The 15,554-nt window shown below is 42.9% G+C and overlaps 1 protein-coding gene across 1 annotated transcript; it reads left to right on the top strand.

The window, feature by feature from the left end:
* Positions 1-12,642: 12,642 nt before the first annotated feature.
* LOC109216938 (putative UDP-rhamnose:rhamnosyltransferase 1) lies at positions 12,643-14,731 on the top strand. Its single transcript, XM_019381159.1, has 2 exons — positions 12,643-13,228; positions 13,639-14,731. The coding sequence occupies exons 1-2, from the start codon at positions 12,663-12,665 to the stop codon at positions 14,471-14,473; spliced, it is 1,401 nt and encodes a 466-aa protein (XP_019236704.1). The 5' UTR covers positions 12,643-12,662; the 3' UTR covers positions 14,474-14,731.
* Positions 14,732-15,554: the final 823 nt, after the last annotated feature.

The raw sequence follows: 15,554 nt of genomic DNA, 5'->3' as shown, positions 1-15,554 counted from the left end.
TGTTTAAATGTTCTTACTGCTTCGATATAGAACTGCTTAGTGCTTTTTATGAGATTTCTTTCCGTCAGTCATTATTTATTGCTATTACTCACTGAGTCGGAGTACTCACTTTACTCCCTGCACCATGTGTGCAGATACAGGTATTCCGGAGGGCGCCATCACAACTGGAGGGATTGAGAGTGTTGAATTGGTCGGGCTTGCCTAGCACTGTGTTGGGCGCCATCACAACCGGGTTGGGGTCGTGACAAGTTGGTATCAGAGCTTAGGTTACTAGGTCTCGCGAGTCATGAGCCGGTTTAGTAGAGTCTCGCGGAGCGGTACGGGGACGCCTGTATTTCTCCTCGAGAGGCTGCAGAACCTTTAGGAAAATTCCACATTCTTGAAATTCTTGTCGTGCGAACTTGTTGATCCGAATACTAAACTTCTTCTTATTCTATTCTCTCACAGATGGTGAGGACGCGAGTTGCCGGACGTGGCGGACGACCACCGGTGCCACCTATTGAGGCCACCAGAGGCCGTGGACGCGGTCGTGGTCGTGGCCGAGGCAGAGCAGCGAGGGCAGCATCTATTGATCCACCAGCTGCCCCAGTTCCGGATCAGGTTCCAGCAGTACCAGCTCAGGCACCGGCTGTGCCCATAGTGATTCCTGGCCTTTAGGAGACGTTAGCTCAGATCTTGACAGTGTGCACGGGCCTGGCTCAGGTGGTTTCAGCCACCACAGCACCAGCAGCAACTTCACAGGCCGGGGGAGGCAATCAGACCCCCGCTGCTCGCACACCTGAGCAGGTAGTGCGGGATTACAAACTCCAGAGGCACCTCCAGTTCAGCCAGTTGCACCAGTGCAGGAGTTCAGGGTTCCAGCTATGCCTGAGGACGAGCAGTGTCGCCTCGAGAGGTTTGGTAGACTCTATCCTCCGGTATTTAGTGGAGCTGAGGGTGAGGATGCCCAGGGTTTTCTCGACAGATGTCAGCGGATGCTCCGTACAGCGGGGATTCTTGAGTCCAGTGGTGTGGCTTTTACTACTTTTCAGTTTACTAGAGCTGCCTTCACTTGGTGGGAGGCGTATGAGTGGCGTAGGCCGGCTGGTGCGGCACCTTTGACTAGGCAGGAGTTCTCCACTCTCTTCTTGGAGAAGTATGTACCGCAGTCTCGCAGAGAGGAGCTGTGCAGACAGTTTGAGGGGCTACAGCAGGGAGATATGACAGTGTCCCAATATGAGATGAGATTTTCTGAGTTGTCTCGTCATGCAGTTTGGCTGGTTCCGACAGATCGTGAGCGTATCCGGAGGTTTGTTGATGGTCTCACCTACCCTCTTCGTGTTCTTATGACTAGGGAGCGAGTGTTGGGTGCCACATTCAAGGAGGTGGTTGATATAGCCCGAGCGATTGAGTCGGTTCGCCGGCAGGATCGAGATGAGAGGGAGGCCAAGAGGCCTCGAGGTTCTGGTAGTTACAGTGGTGCTCCTTCGAGGGGCCAGTTCCAGCAGGGTCGGGGTCATTCTTTCAGGCTCGCTCAGTCAGCTCGACCCGAGTACCGAGGAGGATCTTCAGGTCATGGTTATCAGGGTTCTCAGCAGGGTCAGCCATCTCTCAGCGCTCTTCCAGCACAGAGTTCATCTCGTGCTCTGTCAGCTCAGGGTTCTTCCAGGTCGAGTGCATCAGCTAGTCGCTCTGGTGCGAGGGGTTCCCTTGAGTCCCAGTTACCAGCACCCGGGAGTTGCTATGAGTGTGGAGAGTTCGGGCATATGCGGAGGGAGTGTCATCATCGTGCTGCTAGCTCATCTCAGCAGAGGGGTCAGCCCTCATCTTCTGGTCCAGTTTCTTCAGCACCCGCCCGCCAGCTAAGGGTGAGGGTCAGGCAGCCAGGGGTCACCCCAGGGGAGGTGGTCGATCGGGCGGTGGTCAGACTCGCTTTTATGCTCTTCAGGGCAGGACAGATGCTATTACTTCGGATGCTGTTATTACAGGTATTATTTCAGTCTGCCACAGGGATGCCTCACTTTTATTTGATCCCGGTTCCACCTATTCCTATGTGTCCTCATATTTTGCTCATCATCTGGGTACGACCCGAGGGTGTCTTGCTTTACCTGTCCATGTATCTACCCCGATGGGCGATACTGTTGTTGTGGACCATGTATACCGGTCATGTTTGGTTACTATTGGAGGTCTGGAGACCCGAGTTGATCTGTTGCTATTGAGCATGGTAGATTTTGATGTTATTTTGGGCATGGACTGGTTATCTCCGTGTCATGCTATTCTAGACTGTCATGCTAAGACAGTCACTCTGGCTATACCGGGTGTACCGAGGATCGAGTGGCGTGGTATGACTGACTATGTTCCTAGCAGGGTGATTTCATTCTTAAAGGCCCAGCGTATGATTGGGAAGGGTTGCCTTTCCTATTTGGCGTTCGTGAGGGATGTTGGAGCCGAGACTCCTAGCATTGATTCTGTCCCGGTTGTGAGGGAGTTTCCAGATGTGTTTCCCTGTAGACCTATCGGGCATGCCGCCGGACAGGGACATTGATTTTGGTATTGACCTGGTGCCGGACACTCAGCCCATTTCCATTCCACCGTATCGTATGGCACCAGCAGAGTTGAAAGAATTAAAGGATCAGCTTCAGGAACTCCTGGATAAGGGGTTCATTCGGCCTAGTGTGTCACCGTGGGGTGCACCGGTTCTATTTGTGAAGAAGAAATATGGCACCATGAGGATGTGCATTGACTACAGACTATTGAACAAAGTAACAGTGAAGAACAAGTACCCCATGTCTCGCATTGATGATTTGTTTGACCAGCTTCAGGGAGCGAGGGTGTTCTCCAAGATTGACCTCCATTCGGGCTATCACCAATTGAAGATCAGGGATTCGGATATTATGAAGACTGCTTTCAGGACTAGATATGGGCACTATGAGTTTCTTGTTATGTCCTTTGGGCTAACCAATGCCCCGGCAGCGTTCATGCACTTGATGAACAGTGTATTTCGGCCTTATCTGGATTCGTTCGTCATTGTTTCTATTGATGATATTCTGGTGTACTCGTGTAGTCAGGAGGAGCACGCGTAGTATTTGAGAGTGGTATTGCAGAGATTGAGGGAGAAGAAGCTTTATGCAAAGTTCTCCAAGTGTGAATTCTGGCTCAGTTCAGTGGCTTTCTTGGGGCATGTGGTGTCCAGCAAGGGTATTCAGGTCGACCCGAAGAAGATAAAGGCGGTTCAGAGTTGGCCTAAACCGACCTCAGCCACGGAGATTCGTAGTTTCCTTGGGTTGGCAGGTTATTATCGCCAGTTTGTTTAGGGATTTTCCTCTATTGCATCGCCCTTGACCAGGTTGACTCAGAAGGGTGCTCCGTTTGTATGGTCGGACGAGTGTGAGGAGAGCTTTCAGAAGCTCAAGACAGTTTTGACCACGGCTCCAGTGTTGGTTTTGCCATCAGCTTCAGGTTCTTACACTGTATATTGTGATGCTTCGAGGGTTGGGATCAGATGTGTGTTGATGCAAGAGGGTAGAGTTATTGCATATGCTTCTCGCCAGTTGAAGCCCCACGAGAAGAACTACCCTGTACATGATTTGGAGTTGGCTGCTATAGTTCATGCTTTGAAGATTTGGAGGCACTACTTGTATGGCGTATCTTGCGAGGTATTCACTGATCATCGCAGTCTTCAGCATTTATTCAAGCAAAAGGTCTTAATTTGAGGCAGCGGAGGTGGCTAGAGTTGCTCAAGGATTATGATATTACCATTCTGTATCACCCGGGGAAGGCCAATGTAGTGGCCGATGCTTTGAGCCGAAAGGCGGTTAGTATGGGGAGTTTGGCGTATATTCCATTTGGGGAGAGGCCCTTTGCAGTGGATGTCCAGGCTTTGGCCAATCGGATGGTGAGATTAGATATTTCGGAGCCTAGTCGGGTGTTGGCTTGCGTGGTTTCTCGGTCTTCCTTATATGATCTCATCAGAGAGCGCCGGTATGATGGCCCACATTTACTTGTCCTTAAGGACAGGGTTCAACATGATGATGCTTCGGTAAAGGTGCAGTGGAGAGGTCGGCCCGTGGAGGAGGTTACTTGGGAGACCAAGCGAGAGATGCGGAGCAGATATCCTCAGCTGTTTGAGACTTCGGGTATGTTTCTTGACCCGCTCGAGGACGAGCGTTTGTTTTAGTTGGGGAGGATGTGATGACCCGGCCCATCATCATGTGAGTTACCTCCCCGTTTTCCCCATTTTCTGCTTCCTTATGTTTTATTATAAGAGTCTTGAGTGAATGAGTCAATTTGGATAGGTTTTGGATGGAAATGAGATACATAGTCTCTTTAAGGAAGGTTTTGTATTAGAAAAGTCAACCGGATGTTGACTTGTGAGTTAAAGGGCTCGGCGGTAATTTCCGGTGATTTGGTTAGCTTCGGGGGATGAGTTGTGACTTAGGAGTGTGATCGGAATTGATTTTGGAAGTCCGGTGTAGAATTAGGCTTGAATTGGCGAAGTTAGTATTTTGGCGAATTCCGGTTGGTAGGTGAGATTTTGATCCGAGGGTCGGAATGGAATTCCGAGAGTTGCTGTAGCTTCGTTAGGTGATTTTGGATGTGTGTGCAAAATTTCAGATCATTCGAAGGGGTTTTAGTTGGGTTTTTGATCGAATGCGAGTTTCGGAAGATTTGGATGAACTTAGGCTTGAATTTGATGGTTTAGGTGTTATTTGTGGTGTTTTGATGATTCGAGAAAGTTCGAATAAGGTGTTGGATCATGTTTGTGTTTTTGGTTGAGGTCCCGGGGGCCTCGGGATGATTTCGGATGGCTATCGGGGAGTTTTGAACCTTGGTGAATTTCAGGTTTTGCTGGTATCTGGTGTTTCCGCATCTACAGAATATGGGTCGCATATGCGGTTCCGCAGATGCGAGTGGTTGGTCGCAGGTGCGAGTTTTTGAGGTAAGGGGCTGTCTCCGCAAGTGCGGGCTTGGAACCGCATCTGCAGTGCCGCAGATACAGTAGATGTGTCGCAGAAGCGGAAGGGTGTGGATTTGGCATTTCTGCAGAAGCGGACAACCATCCGCAGAGGCGAGGTCCACATATGCGGTAGAGGACCGCAAAAGCGGTCATGGGTTTTAAATGAGGATCCGCAGAAGCGGAAATTTGACCGTAGAAGCGGTAGGCGCAAATGCGGTAATGGGACCGCAGATGCGAAAATCCCTATTATCAGAAGGGTTTTTAGAGCTCATTTGTTCCGCGAGCTTAAGTCCATTTTCCACCATTTTTAAGCAACCTTGAGAGCTCTTGGATGGAATTTGAAGGGGGTTTCGACTAGGTGTGATTGGAGGTGAGTTCCTTGGCCTAAATACATGAATTAATGGTAGAATTTACATTGAAATTTGTGGAAATTCATCAAAAGAGGGTAAAGCTAGGGCTTGGGAATTTGGTATTTCAAAGTGGAATTTGAGGGGCCAAATGGACTCCGATTTTGGTAATTTTGATATATATAGACTCGTGACGAGATAAGAAATCCGGTGATGTTAATTTTTTGATTTTTCGAGAAGTGAGCCCGGGGCTCGGGTTTTGCCAATTTCGTGAATTTTGATGTTTTTCGAGTCTCTTCCATTGGGTTATATTCCCTTAGCCTATTGTAACGTATTCGTTGTGGTTTTGACCAGATTCGACGCGCGAGGAGGTTGATTTGCGAGGCAAGGGCATAGTGAGCTAGGATTTTGGCCGGCTTGAGGTGAGTAATGGTTATAAATGATGTTCTGAGGGTTTGAAATCCCGGATTTGCACAACGTAGTGCTATGTTGAGGTGAGACACACGCTGCATGATGAGCGTGGGGTCCATTACTGCTGGGGATTCGGACTCGGTCCATCCCGATTGATGATTCTACTGTATTTTGACTGAGCCTTAATTAATATCATTGTATTCTGGGCTAGTTGCCATGTTTGGGGCCTTGTGCCGACCTGTAGAACCCTTAGGGGCGATTGTACTGATTGACCTCACTTCACTTGTTAAAAATCATACCCTCAGTCGTGTTTCTAACTGTTTAATCTAATATGAACCGGCTTTGGAATAACTAAACCAAAAGGAGAGTAATATGTGGGCTGGGATCCCTATCTTATCTTAGTATGCCCGAGAGGCTAAGTTTATAGTGACTGAGAGGGGTTGTAGAACCCCATAGTGAGGGTATTTGATATGTTATGGATCGGGCTGCACGCCGCAGCAGTATATATTTATATGGATCGAGCTGCACGCTGCAGCAGTATATTATTGGATCGGGCTGCGCGCCGCAGCAGTATAGTACTTGGGCTGTAGGAGCCCCTCCGGTGTTTGCACACTCCAAGTGAGCGCAGTCAACTATTATTATTGGATCGGGCTGCACGCCGCAGTAGTATATATATATATATATGGATTGGGCTGCACGCCGCAGCAGTATACTATGTGGATCGGGCTGCACGCCGCAACGGTATATGATTTCGGTTATCGTGAGGAATAAATGAGTTGAGTACTGGCTTAAAGGATTTTTGCCTGATTTCTTCATTAAGTTGTTGTTTGAATGTGCTTACTGCTTCGATATAGAACTGCTTAGTGCTTTTGACGAGATTTCTTTCTGTCAGTCATTATTTATTGCTATTACTCACTGAGTCGGAGTACTCACTTTACTCCCTGCACCGTGTGTGCAGATACAGGTATCCCTGAGGCGTAGTTCGAGCTATTTCTGCTGTCCAGATTTCACCGGAGTCATCGAGGTAGCTGCATGGCGTCCGCAGACCCGATTTCTCCCCCTATCCTCTTTACTTTCAGCATTTTAGACTATCTTTTGTGTAGGCTGTTCCTCAGACTTGTATTAGAGGCTCTTGACTCGTGACACCAGATCGGTGGGATTTGTAGTGATATTTCTTGATTTTCGCTCATTTTATCTACTGTTACAGATTTATAATCATGTTAATTTGGTATTTAAACCTTGTTAATTGGTAATGAACTCTATATGATGGATTGAGAAAAGTTGAATTGGTCGGGCTTGCCTAGCACTGTGTTGGGCACCATCACGACCGGGTTAGGGTCGTGACAAAAAGGTTTTTCAATCTACAAAGGCAGCCAATGAGGGTAAACTAAGTCCAACCTGGGAAGGACCCTACAGAGTTCGAGATATTGCAGGAAAAGGAGCATACGAGTTGGAAACAATGGACGGGAAGGTGCTTCCTTCACATTGGAATGCAGTTCATTTAAAGAGATACTACTTCTAAGGAAAAACCCACGGTCAGGTATCACCATGTTAAATTGTATTTTTTGAATTGTTAAAATTTTACTAACGATTTTAGATGATAGGCAAAACGCTAACCCATACTAAATGATGAGTCACGACCTGTAAGGAAAAATGGAATAAACTAAAATTCCTCGCCCAGGGTTACAATTATTCTGATAGAAGTATACACGGGTTAAGCAGTCTTCATCTACAATCGCACCCCCAAGTCCCATATGTATTTCCTTTTCAGGAAAAGGACCAGGTGAAGGAGACTACCAAGTGCTCGAGGCTTCATACTTCAACACTCAAACACTTGGGGGACTACATAGTATATACAGTCACGTGTATAAAAAAGGCAAAGAAGATTTAGAAAATCAAGCCTAGAAGAATCAAGTACGGAGTGAAAGTTACGAAGTCATGGCATTCATCATAGTATTCTTTCCCATGAGAACAATGACACTCATCATAGTATTCTTTCCCATAAGAACAATGCAGTCATCTCTCAAACTCTTCCTAATGTTCTGGAGCTAAAAGGACTATGTACTAAAACGGCTTATAAGGAAAAACCCCGTATCTATTGTTCTTCTTTTGTATAAATCTGTTACAAGGAAAACAGTTGCGAAAAAGTTATAGATGTAATTCAAATACATGTAAAGTATTACTCAAAACTTGTCAAAGTTCAGAAATAAAAATTTGTCGGAGTTATTGCAAAAAACATGTGTGTTCCTATTTCTTTTATCGTATGATTATACCATTATGAAGTTGAGATGTCTTCTTCATTAAGTGTCAAAATATAAAAGGGCCCTATTTTATAAAACTCATGTTATTTAGTCATGGGATTAACAGAAGCATTTTTCAAAGAACAAAAATACAGACTATTCTTTAAGTCCTTGAAAACAAAGAGGCAAGAATAGAAAAAACGGAAGTTTAACGATAATAAAAACTTCTTAATATTCAAAAACTAAAGACTAAAGTATAAACTTAGTCATCGAATTGTTTATACAAAATGCCCCATAACAAGACTTGGGGACTTGTACTTCTAAAAATCAACCCTCAAGTGATAGCCAAGGGTTTGATTACAAAAACTCTCAAATGAATCTAAGAACTTTAAACATAGTTTTCCAAGCAGGTACCTGCAAAAAGGGAATTTAAAACAGATGTAAATTTTTTAACTAAGAGGAATGGATTGAAGAAGGATCATCAACGGGCTCAACTGGAACAACATCACCAACAGAAGCGGGTTGATTTTCAATCATTGGAATATCAATAGATGAAGTTTCAACTTGACTTGCAACAAGGGGCACGGTTGAGCTTGAAGAGGGTGCATCAGAAGTATCAGCCAAGGGAGCCTCACTCACCGGAACTTCACCCACGGCAACATCAACTCCGATAACTTCAGCTTCGAAAACTTCAATTGCGGGTAAAGGGAAGTCCATTGGTTGTTGAGCTTTTTCAATAGTCTCCATCACCTTAGCTAACTCTGACTCCATATTAAAGTTTTCTTGGCTAGCTTCCGCTAAGGCATCACGACGGGAGTTCAGAAAAGCCCAGCTTACATCAACTGCAACCTTATCTTCAAGAAGCTCATAATCTCTTTCCCAAGCAGCAATTTCATTTTTGAGACCTTCATTTTCATTCAGGGCTGAGTTATAAGAGGCTTGGAGAGAGGCATGAGATTTTTTCAAGGCCTGCACCTTGTCTTCAGAAGTTCGCAGATCTTCTTGGGTCTGAGTCAAATTTTGTATCAAATCTCCAGCATAAACTTCTTTTTGACTTAAAAGAGCTTTCGGCTCTCTAATCTCTTCACTTGTCTTAGATAATTGTTCTGAGAAAGAAGACTCGAGACGCTCTCTTTCTTTCTCAGCCTGACTTGCAGAAGCCTTGACAACCGCAAGTTCTGAAGTTAATGCTCTTACCTGCTGTTCCAGGTTATTCTTGTTCTCTTGCAAATCTTCTATAGTAATTTGAGCACTATCAAATTGTTCCTTCCAATTAGTTGCTTCCAACTGAAAGTCACAAGCTTCCCTCTCTGAATCAAGAACAGCCTTTTCAGAGTCACGTGCTACCTTCTCTAATAAAGAGACTCTGTTCATCAGCTCTGTACCAATAAGGTTGGACTGAAAATGATAAGGGAAGAAAAATTAGAATTATAGAAAAATTCTGACAAATTAAAGAAAGAAGGGATATACCTTTAAAGTGGAATGAACTATGTCGTTCATCAGAGTCAGACAGCTATGGCTATTCAATTTTTCTTTCTCAATTGGGCCTATTAAAGGTTCAAGCCAAATATCCGCCTGACCGGATTTCCTCAAAAGGCTGTTGTTAGTAGGAACTTCGATAGTCACGCTCCACATAGCAATCCTTCTACTCGAAGAACCCGCTTCTGTATTATGGGCAGTAGAAGGAGGAGCGGTAGAAGAAGTAAAAACAGTAGAGGGAGGTTCGGAAACAGGTGGAACAGGTACGGAAGCAGATGAAGCAGGTAAGGAAGGAACCAAAGGCACGGTAGAATAAGGAAGAGAAGGAACTGAAGATATGGGAGTTGAAGAGGAATATAGGGGAAGTTCATCCAAAACGGGTCCTAATCCACCACTCTCAAAACCACCATCGAAAAGCTGGTTAATCGACTCATGAGTGTCATGAGGGGTGGCAACGTCATCATCAGAGACAAGATTAACAGGCCCGGTAGGAGAAAGGTGATGAGAAACTTCAGCTTCGTCAGAGACGATACATCTCCTAACTCTTGGCCTTATCACCAAGGAACCATCCTCCTCTTCTTCGTCGGAGCTGTCATCGTCTGTGGTTTTCCTTTTCAGAAGAATATCCTGAGCACTCTCTAAGGAATGTTGGGTTCCTCAATGAGAGGCCGCAACTGCTTCAGCAGTAACACCTCGAATAGCAAAACCTGACAGAGAAAAGGTTGAAAGTTAAAGCAATAAAGGGAAAAACTTTTACATATGAGAAAGACAAAAACTCATACCGTGAGTATTTACTTTCCAACCATGACGATTGGAAATAAATTTCCAAGACATAGCCTCCATAGGCGCGATTTTCAATAATTTATCTACCCAACCACGAAAATTTGGAATGTTCTCCACAACTCCCGTGGTTGCTAAAAAAAAGAGAGGGAAGCAAAGTTAAAGAAATTGATAAACTCGAAGGAAAGAGATACGAAAGAGATGAAAGACTTACGTGCAAAGTTCCACTTCTCAGGGAAGGGAACGTTTTGTTCACCCACTAAACTAACTGTGGGAGCAGCAACATCGGGCATGCCAGCCACGATCCTTATCATCTTCTGGGCTCACCAAAACCCTCTTACTCCTAGCCACTAAGGTAAAGACTCCATTACGAAAAAGTCTAATGGAGTATAGATGAATTAGGTGAGGAAAGGTGAAATTAACGTTTGCCAAATTGGCCAGATGCCTTAAGAAAGCAACAGCCCTCCATACCAGCGGGCCAATCTGTGCTAAACAAACTCTGAAGAAATGACAGAAATCGAGAATCTGGATCGATAGCTGGTTTAAACCCAAGAGTAAAAGGGTATGTGTAAACGAAAGAGAGTCCAGTCATATATGAAGTAATCCTTTGATTTGGATTGGGGATTACAATGGGAAAATCGTTACTCCAGTGACAATTTTTGCGAACTATGGGAGCTAAAATCTCTGAAATCATAGTAGGGTAAGCATCGGAACGATCTAGACCAGAAATTTGGGTTTGAAGTGATCGTCTATCGTGCTGAAAAGATAAATCGTTAGGAACTATCTCTTCTACCAAGGGCTCTTGTAATGGTTCAGAGGCCTCCTTGCCCTTAGAAGATGATTTTTGGGTAAAAGAACCTCTAGTTCTAGAGGAAGAACCAGGGCTAGGAGAAGGCATGGCAGAACCACCACCACGAGAGGATCCTAAGCTACGAAGTCTCCCACCCCTTCTATGTCTAACGGGGGCATTGGGAAAATTGTCTAAAATAGGAACTCTCTTAGGGTTTGGGTTCGAAGAAGACATGATGAGTAAGAAGAAGAAGTAAACAGAGATTTGCACAGTTTAAGTGTTCGAGATAAAAGTTTTGTGTGGAAGAAACTAAAAGGTAAAACTGTATTTATAGGTAATCATCAAAAAGTGAAAACGCAGTAATGGAAGGGTCACAATAATGGTAACTGGTACTTCGTGAACAGTGGAGCAGTAAAAAAGGACCTTAAAAAGGGGTGCAAGTTGCAGAATCAATAAGGAGTTAACACGTGTGAAGAACATTAAATAGATATGACCATTGAAGCGTCAATCTTGTCACAGCATTAATGATGACAAAAATTCTCCTTTTATGAAATCCACTTCCCAAATATTCAACTGACGAATAAATGGAAAGTGGGGGGACTCTCTGTATTTGGAAAAATTATATTTATATATATATATGGTGATGTGTCATGACACGTAGACTGGTCAAACAGTCAAAGAATTAAGGTTGGTTAACAGATACGAGCAACAACAGATACGAGCAAGTTAAATGGAGAAGGCACGAGTAGTCATACAAGTAATCCAATGCTCGTACCTATTCAAGATATTTAAAGGTCAAAGATCGTGAAGAGTCAAAGGAATGAATCTGACAGCAAAAAAGAGCACAGATACATCATTTAATAAGTATTAAATACTGGAAACGTTAGAGAATATGTATTTAATGTATATGATTGCATAACGTAACATTTAAAGTCATTAATTGCCCATAATTGTCTTATTATGACAAAGGTAAAGTCTGTATTTCCAAAATGGCTATAAAAGGGAAAGTCACAAACAACTGTAAGAACGAGAAAAACACTACTGGAATATACTTTGATTTACTTGCTTTCTGATTATATTATTCACAAATTTCTTTCTTTATATACTCTTTTCCGATTATCAGTAACCCGAATTCTTCTAAATTCAAGCTTTGACCTAAAATCTAATTTTTGGTTAAACAGAAATCTCAGTATAAATCATTTTAGTCATTGTGTGGTATTTTTGACATCTTGACCACGTCGGCATCCAAATTTCTTACCTCATGGTCACATTAATGATTCAAATATATTCAAGAAGGAAGGACCATATTGTTACAGAATATTCTCTTTTCAGCCTAATAGAAAAGACAAATTCAGTCAGTATACGTAGCATGTCTTTTTATGAAAATAATTGGCAATTTTATAACAAGAATAAGACATAATTTTCACACTCATCTCCATATAGGACATGAATGTTAAGCTAATCCACGTACAAGGTTGTAATGTTAAATAAACTAGAAAATTCAATCAATATATGTAACATGTCTTTTATGAAAATAAGTGGTAATTTTATAACAAGAACAGGACATAGTCTTCACCGTCACCTCAATAAAAAACATGAATATTAAACTAATTTAGTACAAGGTTATAATGTTACATAAACTATAGAAACAACAAATTCATTTCACTGCAATAAACACCATGGCTGATACTAAGAAGCTTCATGTTGTGTTATTCCCATGGTTAGCTTTTGGTCACTTAATTCCATTTTTCGAACTTGCTAAACAAATTGAACGTAAGGGTCACAATGTTTCCTATGTTTCCACTTCTAGAAATATCAATCGACTCCCAAAACTTTCTCAAAAGTTAAATTACTCCATACATTTTGTTAATCTTTCTCTACCTTTAACCAAAGATCTACCAGAAAATGCCGAGGCCACAAAGGATGTACCACTTGATAAGGTTCAGTACCTCAAGAAAGCTTTTGATGGACTCGAATCCGAGTTGACTCAGTTCCTCGAAGACTCAGTGCCCGATTGGATTATTTACGATTTTACCCCTTATTGGTTGCCCTCGATCGCGGGTAGACTCGGAATTTCACGTGCCTTCTTTAGCACGTTTAATGCATGGTCTAGTTTATTTTTTGGTCCGGCAAAAGACGTAATTGATGGTAATATTCAACGGACCAAGCCTGAGGATTTCACCGTTCCACCAAAATGGATCCCTTTTCCGTCCAATATAGCATTCCGTCTCTATGAAATAAACAGGTAATATTGAATAATAATTCAAAGTTTTTCCTATCCTTTTTATTTGGTAAAGTAGTTCCTATTTTCCCCAATTGGTAGTCAAAATAAGAATAGAATAAGTGCTTAAATATTCCTAGTAGTTGAGAATTTTTCGGTTGAATGCAACGATGGGCAGCCCGGTGTACTAGTTGCCGCTATGCGCGAGGCCTAAGGGAGGGCCGGACCACAAAGGTCTATTGTACGCAGCCTTACCCTTTATTTCTGCAAGAGGCTGTTAAATGCGACTATGGGCAACCCGGTTAAATGCAACTATGCAAGTCTATAAATAGGCATGTTCACTTATATTTTCTATGGCGTTAGCAAGTTAGTTTTCAGCTTTCTCTATGCTCTCTTTATTTCAATTGTTCATATTCTACTTAAATTTTCAACAGGTTTTTTGGCCATGGACAAGAAAACGTATCAGGCGTCTCTGATTGGCATCGGTTTGGAAAATCAGTGTCTGGCTGTGACGTGTTTCTTGTACGTAGTAGTAACGAGTTAGAGAGAGAATGGTTAGATCTTCTTCCAGAGCTTCATCAGAAACCTATCGTGCCAGTTGGCCTATTGCCACCTTCCGTACAAAATACGGAAGGTGACAAAAGCGATGCATGGGGTTTTATTAATAATTGGTTAGCCATGCAACGTGAAAAGTCAGTTGTTTACGTAGCCCTAGGAACGGAGGCAACTCCGAGTCAAGAGGAACTCACTGAGTTAGCTCATGGATTGGAGTTGTCCGGGTTGCCATTTTTCTGGGCTCTAAGGAAACAACATGATTATTTATTGTTAAAATTACCCGAAGGTTTCGAGGAACGTACCAATAATCGAGGGATAGTTTGGACGAATTGGGCTCCGCAACTCAGGATATTAGAACATGACTCAGTGGGTGGTTTTTTGACTCACTGTGGTTGGGGTTCTATTATAGAAGGACTTCAATTTGGAAAACCCCTTGTTATGTTGCCTTTTTTGGGAGATCAAGCACTAAATGCAAGAGGTTTGGAAGAAAAAATGGTGGGATTAGAAATTCCAAGAAACGAAACGGATGGGTCTTTGACTCGGAACTCAGTGGCTGAGTCACTCAAATTGGTGATGAATGATGAAAAGGGAAAAATATATTGGGAAAAAGCAAATGAAATGAGAAAAATATTTGGAAATAGAGATTTATGTGATAACTACATAGATGACCTCATTGAGTATCTTCATAAGAACAGAAGCATTTGTATGGATTAATGAGACTGGATCCTCAAAAATAAATGTTCATCTACTTATTCGACCTTTTAACATAGATGAAAATATTAGACCTGCCTTCCGTAGTTGAAGGTGGAAGGTTTAAACCTCATCAGTAGCATAATGTTACCTTTCTCTTTCCCATTTTCCCTTCCCCCTCCCCCGATGTAATTAAATAAATTAAACAAAGATATTGATGTAATATTCGTTTTCAGAATGCTAAAGAGAGCAATAAAAGAATATCGAGAAAGGTTTTTGGCAGCTTTTTTTTTTTTATTTAGATAACGTTCCTTGAATCAGTGCTCGAGTGTTTAAGATATGTCATAGTGCTACAAACTTTTGCTCCTATAAGCACCCTCAACCCTACTAATAGCATGCACTAACCAACAAAATATTGCCTAATCCTAATAATAACCCTCTACATGCTTCTAATGGAAAAGCTTACTTCTTAACATCCCAAACACCAAAGCTCCAAATGGCCAATAATATTAAACACGTATCCCCAGCCCAACCCACCACCCTTCTCAATAAATCTCATACGCTATCCCCTTTAAATAACATGCAAACGGACGGCAAAATCATTGCTAAAGATATTGAAATCTTTTGGAATATCAACAATCCATCCAATTCTCCTTTTAATTCTGATAATCCATTAGAAAATGCCAATACTTCCTTTGCCAAGTCGGAGATGCCACACTCTCATCCAAATACTACGCTTAAGTTGTCTCCAAAACATGGCAAACCAAACACCACAAAATCCTCAAACACAGAATATTCCCACAATCGTCATTCAACCACCACTATCGGCAAACCACCAACCACTATCTTGGGTGGAGTTATCTTGGGTGGAGTTAGGATTGATGGGTCATGCAATCTCCTTCAACATAATGTTGAATGGAAGGGAGACAGTCATAATACTGCAAAACTCATACTATCTAGCTCAACTAATATCGGAGGGCATCTGACTGGCCATGAACAATTTCATGAATCATGTGCGGGTGAACAACATTTTACACCCAGTGGCTCCAAACTTGCCCCCTAACCTAACCCAAATGATGATGGGAGAATGGAATCTGTCCCCCCC

This window comes from Nicotiana attenuata, unplaced genomic scaffold (genome assembly GCF_001879085.1).
Source record: "Nicotiana attenuata strain UT unplaced genomic scaffold, NIATTr2, whole genome shotgun sequence".
Classification (NCBI taxonomy): domain Eukaryota; kingdom Viridiplantae; phylum Streptophyta; class Magnoliopsida; order Solanales; family Solanaceae; genus Nicotiana; species Nicotiana attenuata.
Note: the sequence above shows the minus strand (reverse complement) of the source record. Positions and strands in the feature narration are given on the sequence as shown.

Bases quoted from the DNA above. Each gene is read 5' to 3' on its own strand.
- LOC109216938 (XM_019381159.1), top strand. From the start codon at position 12,663: ATGGCTGATACTAAGAAGCTTCATGTTGTGTTATTCCCATGGTTAGCT. The intron at 13,229-13,638 runs GTAATATTGAAT...AATTTTCAACAG, and splicing joins CGTCTCTATGAAATAAACAG to GTTTTTTGGCCATGGACAAG.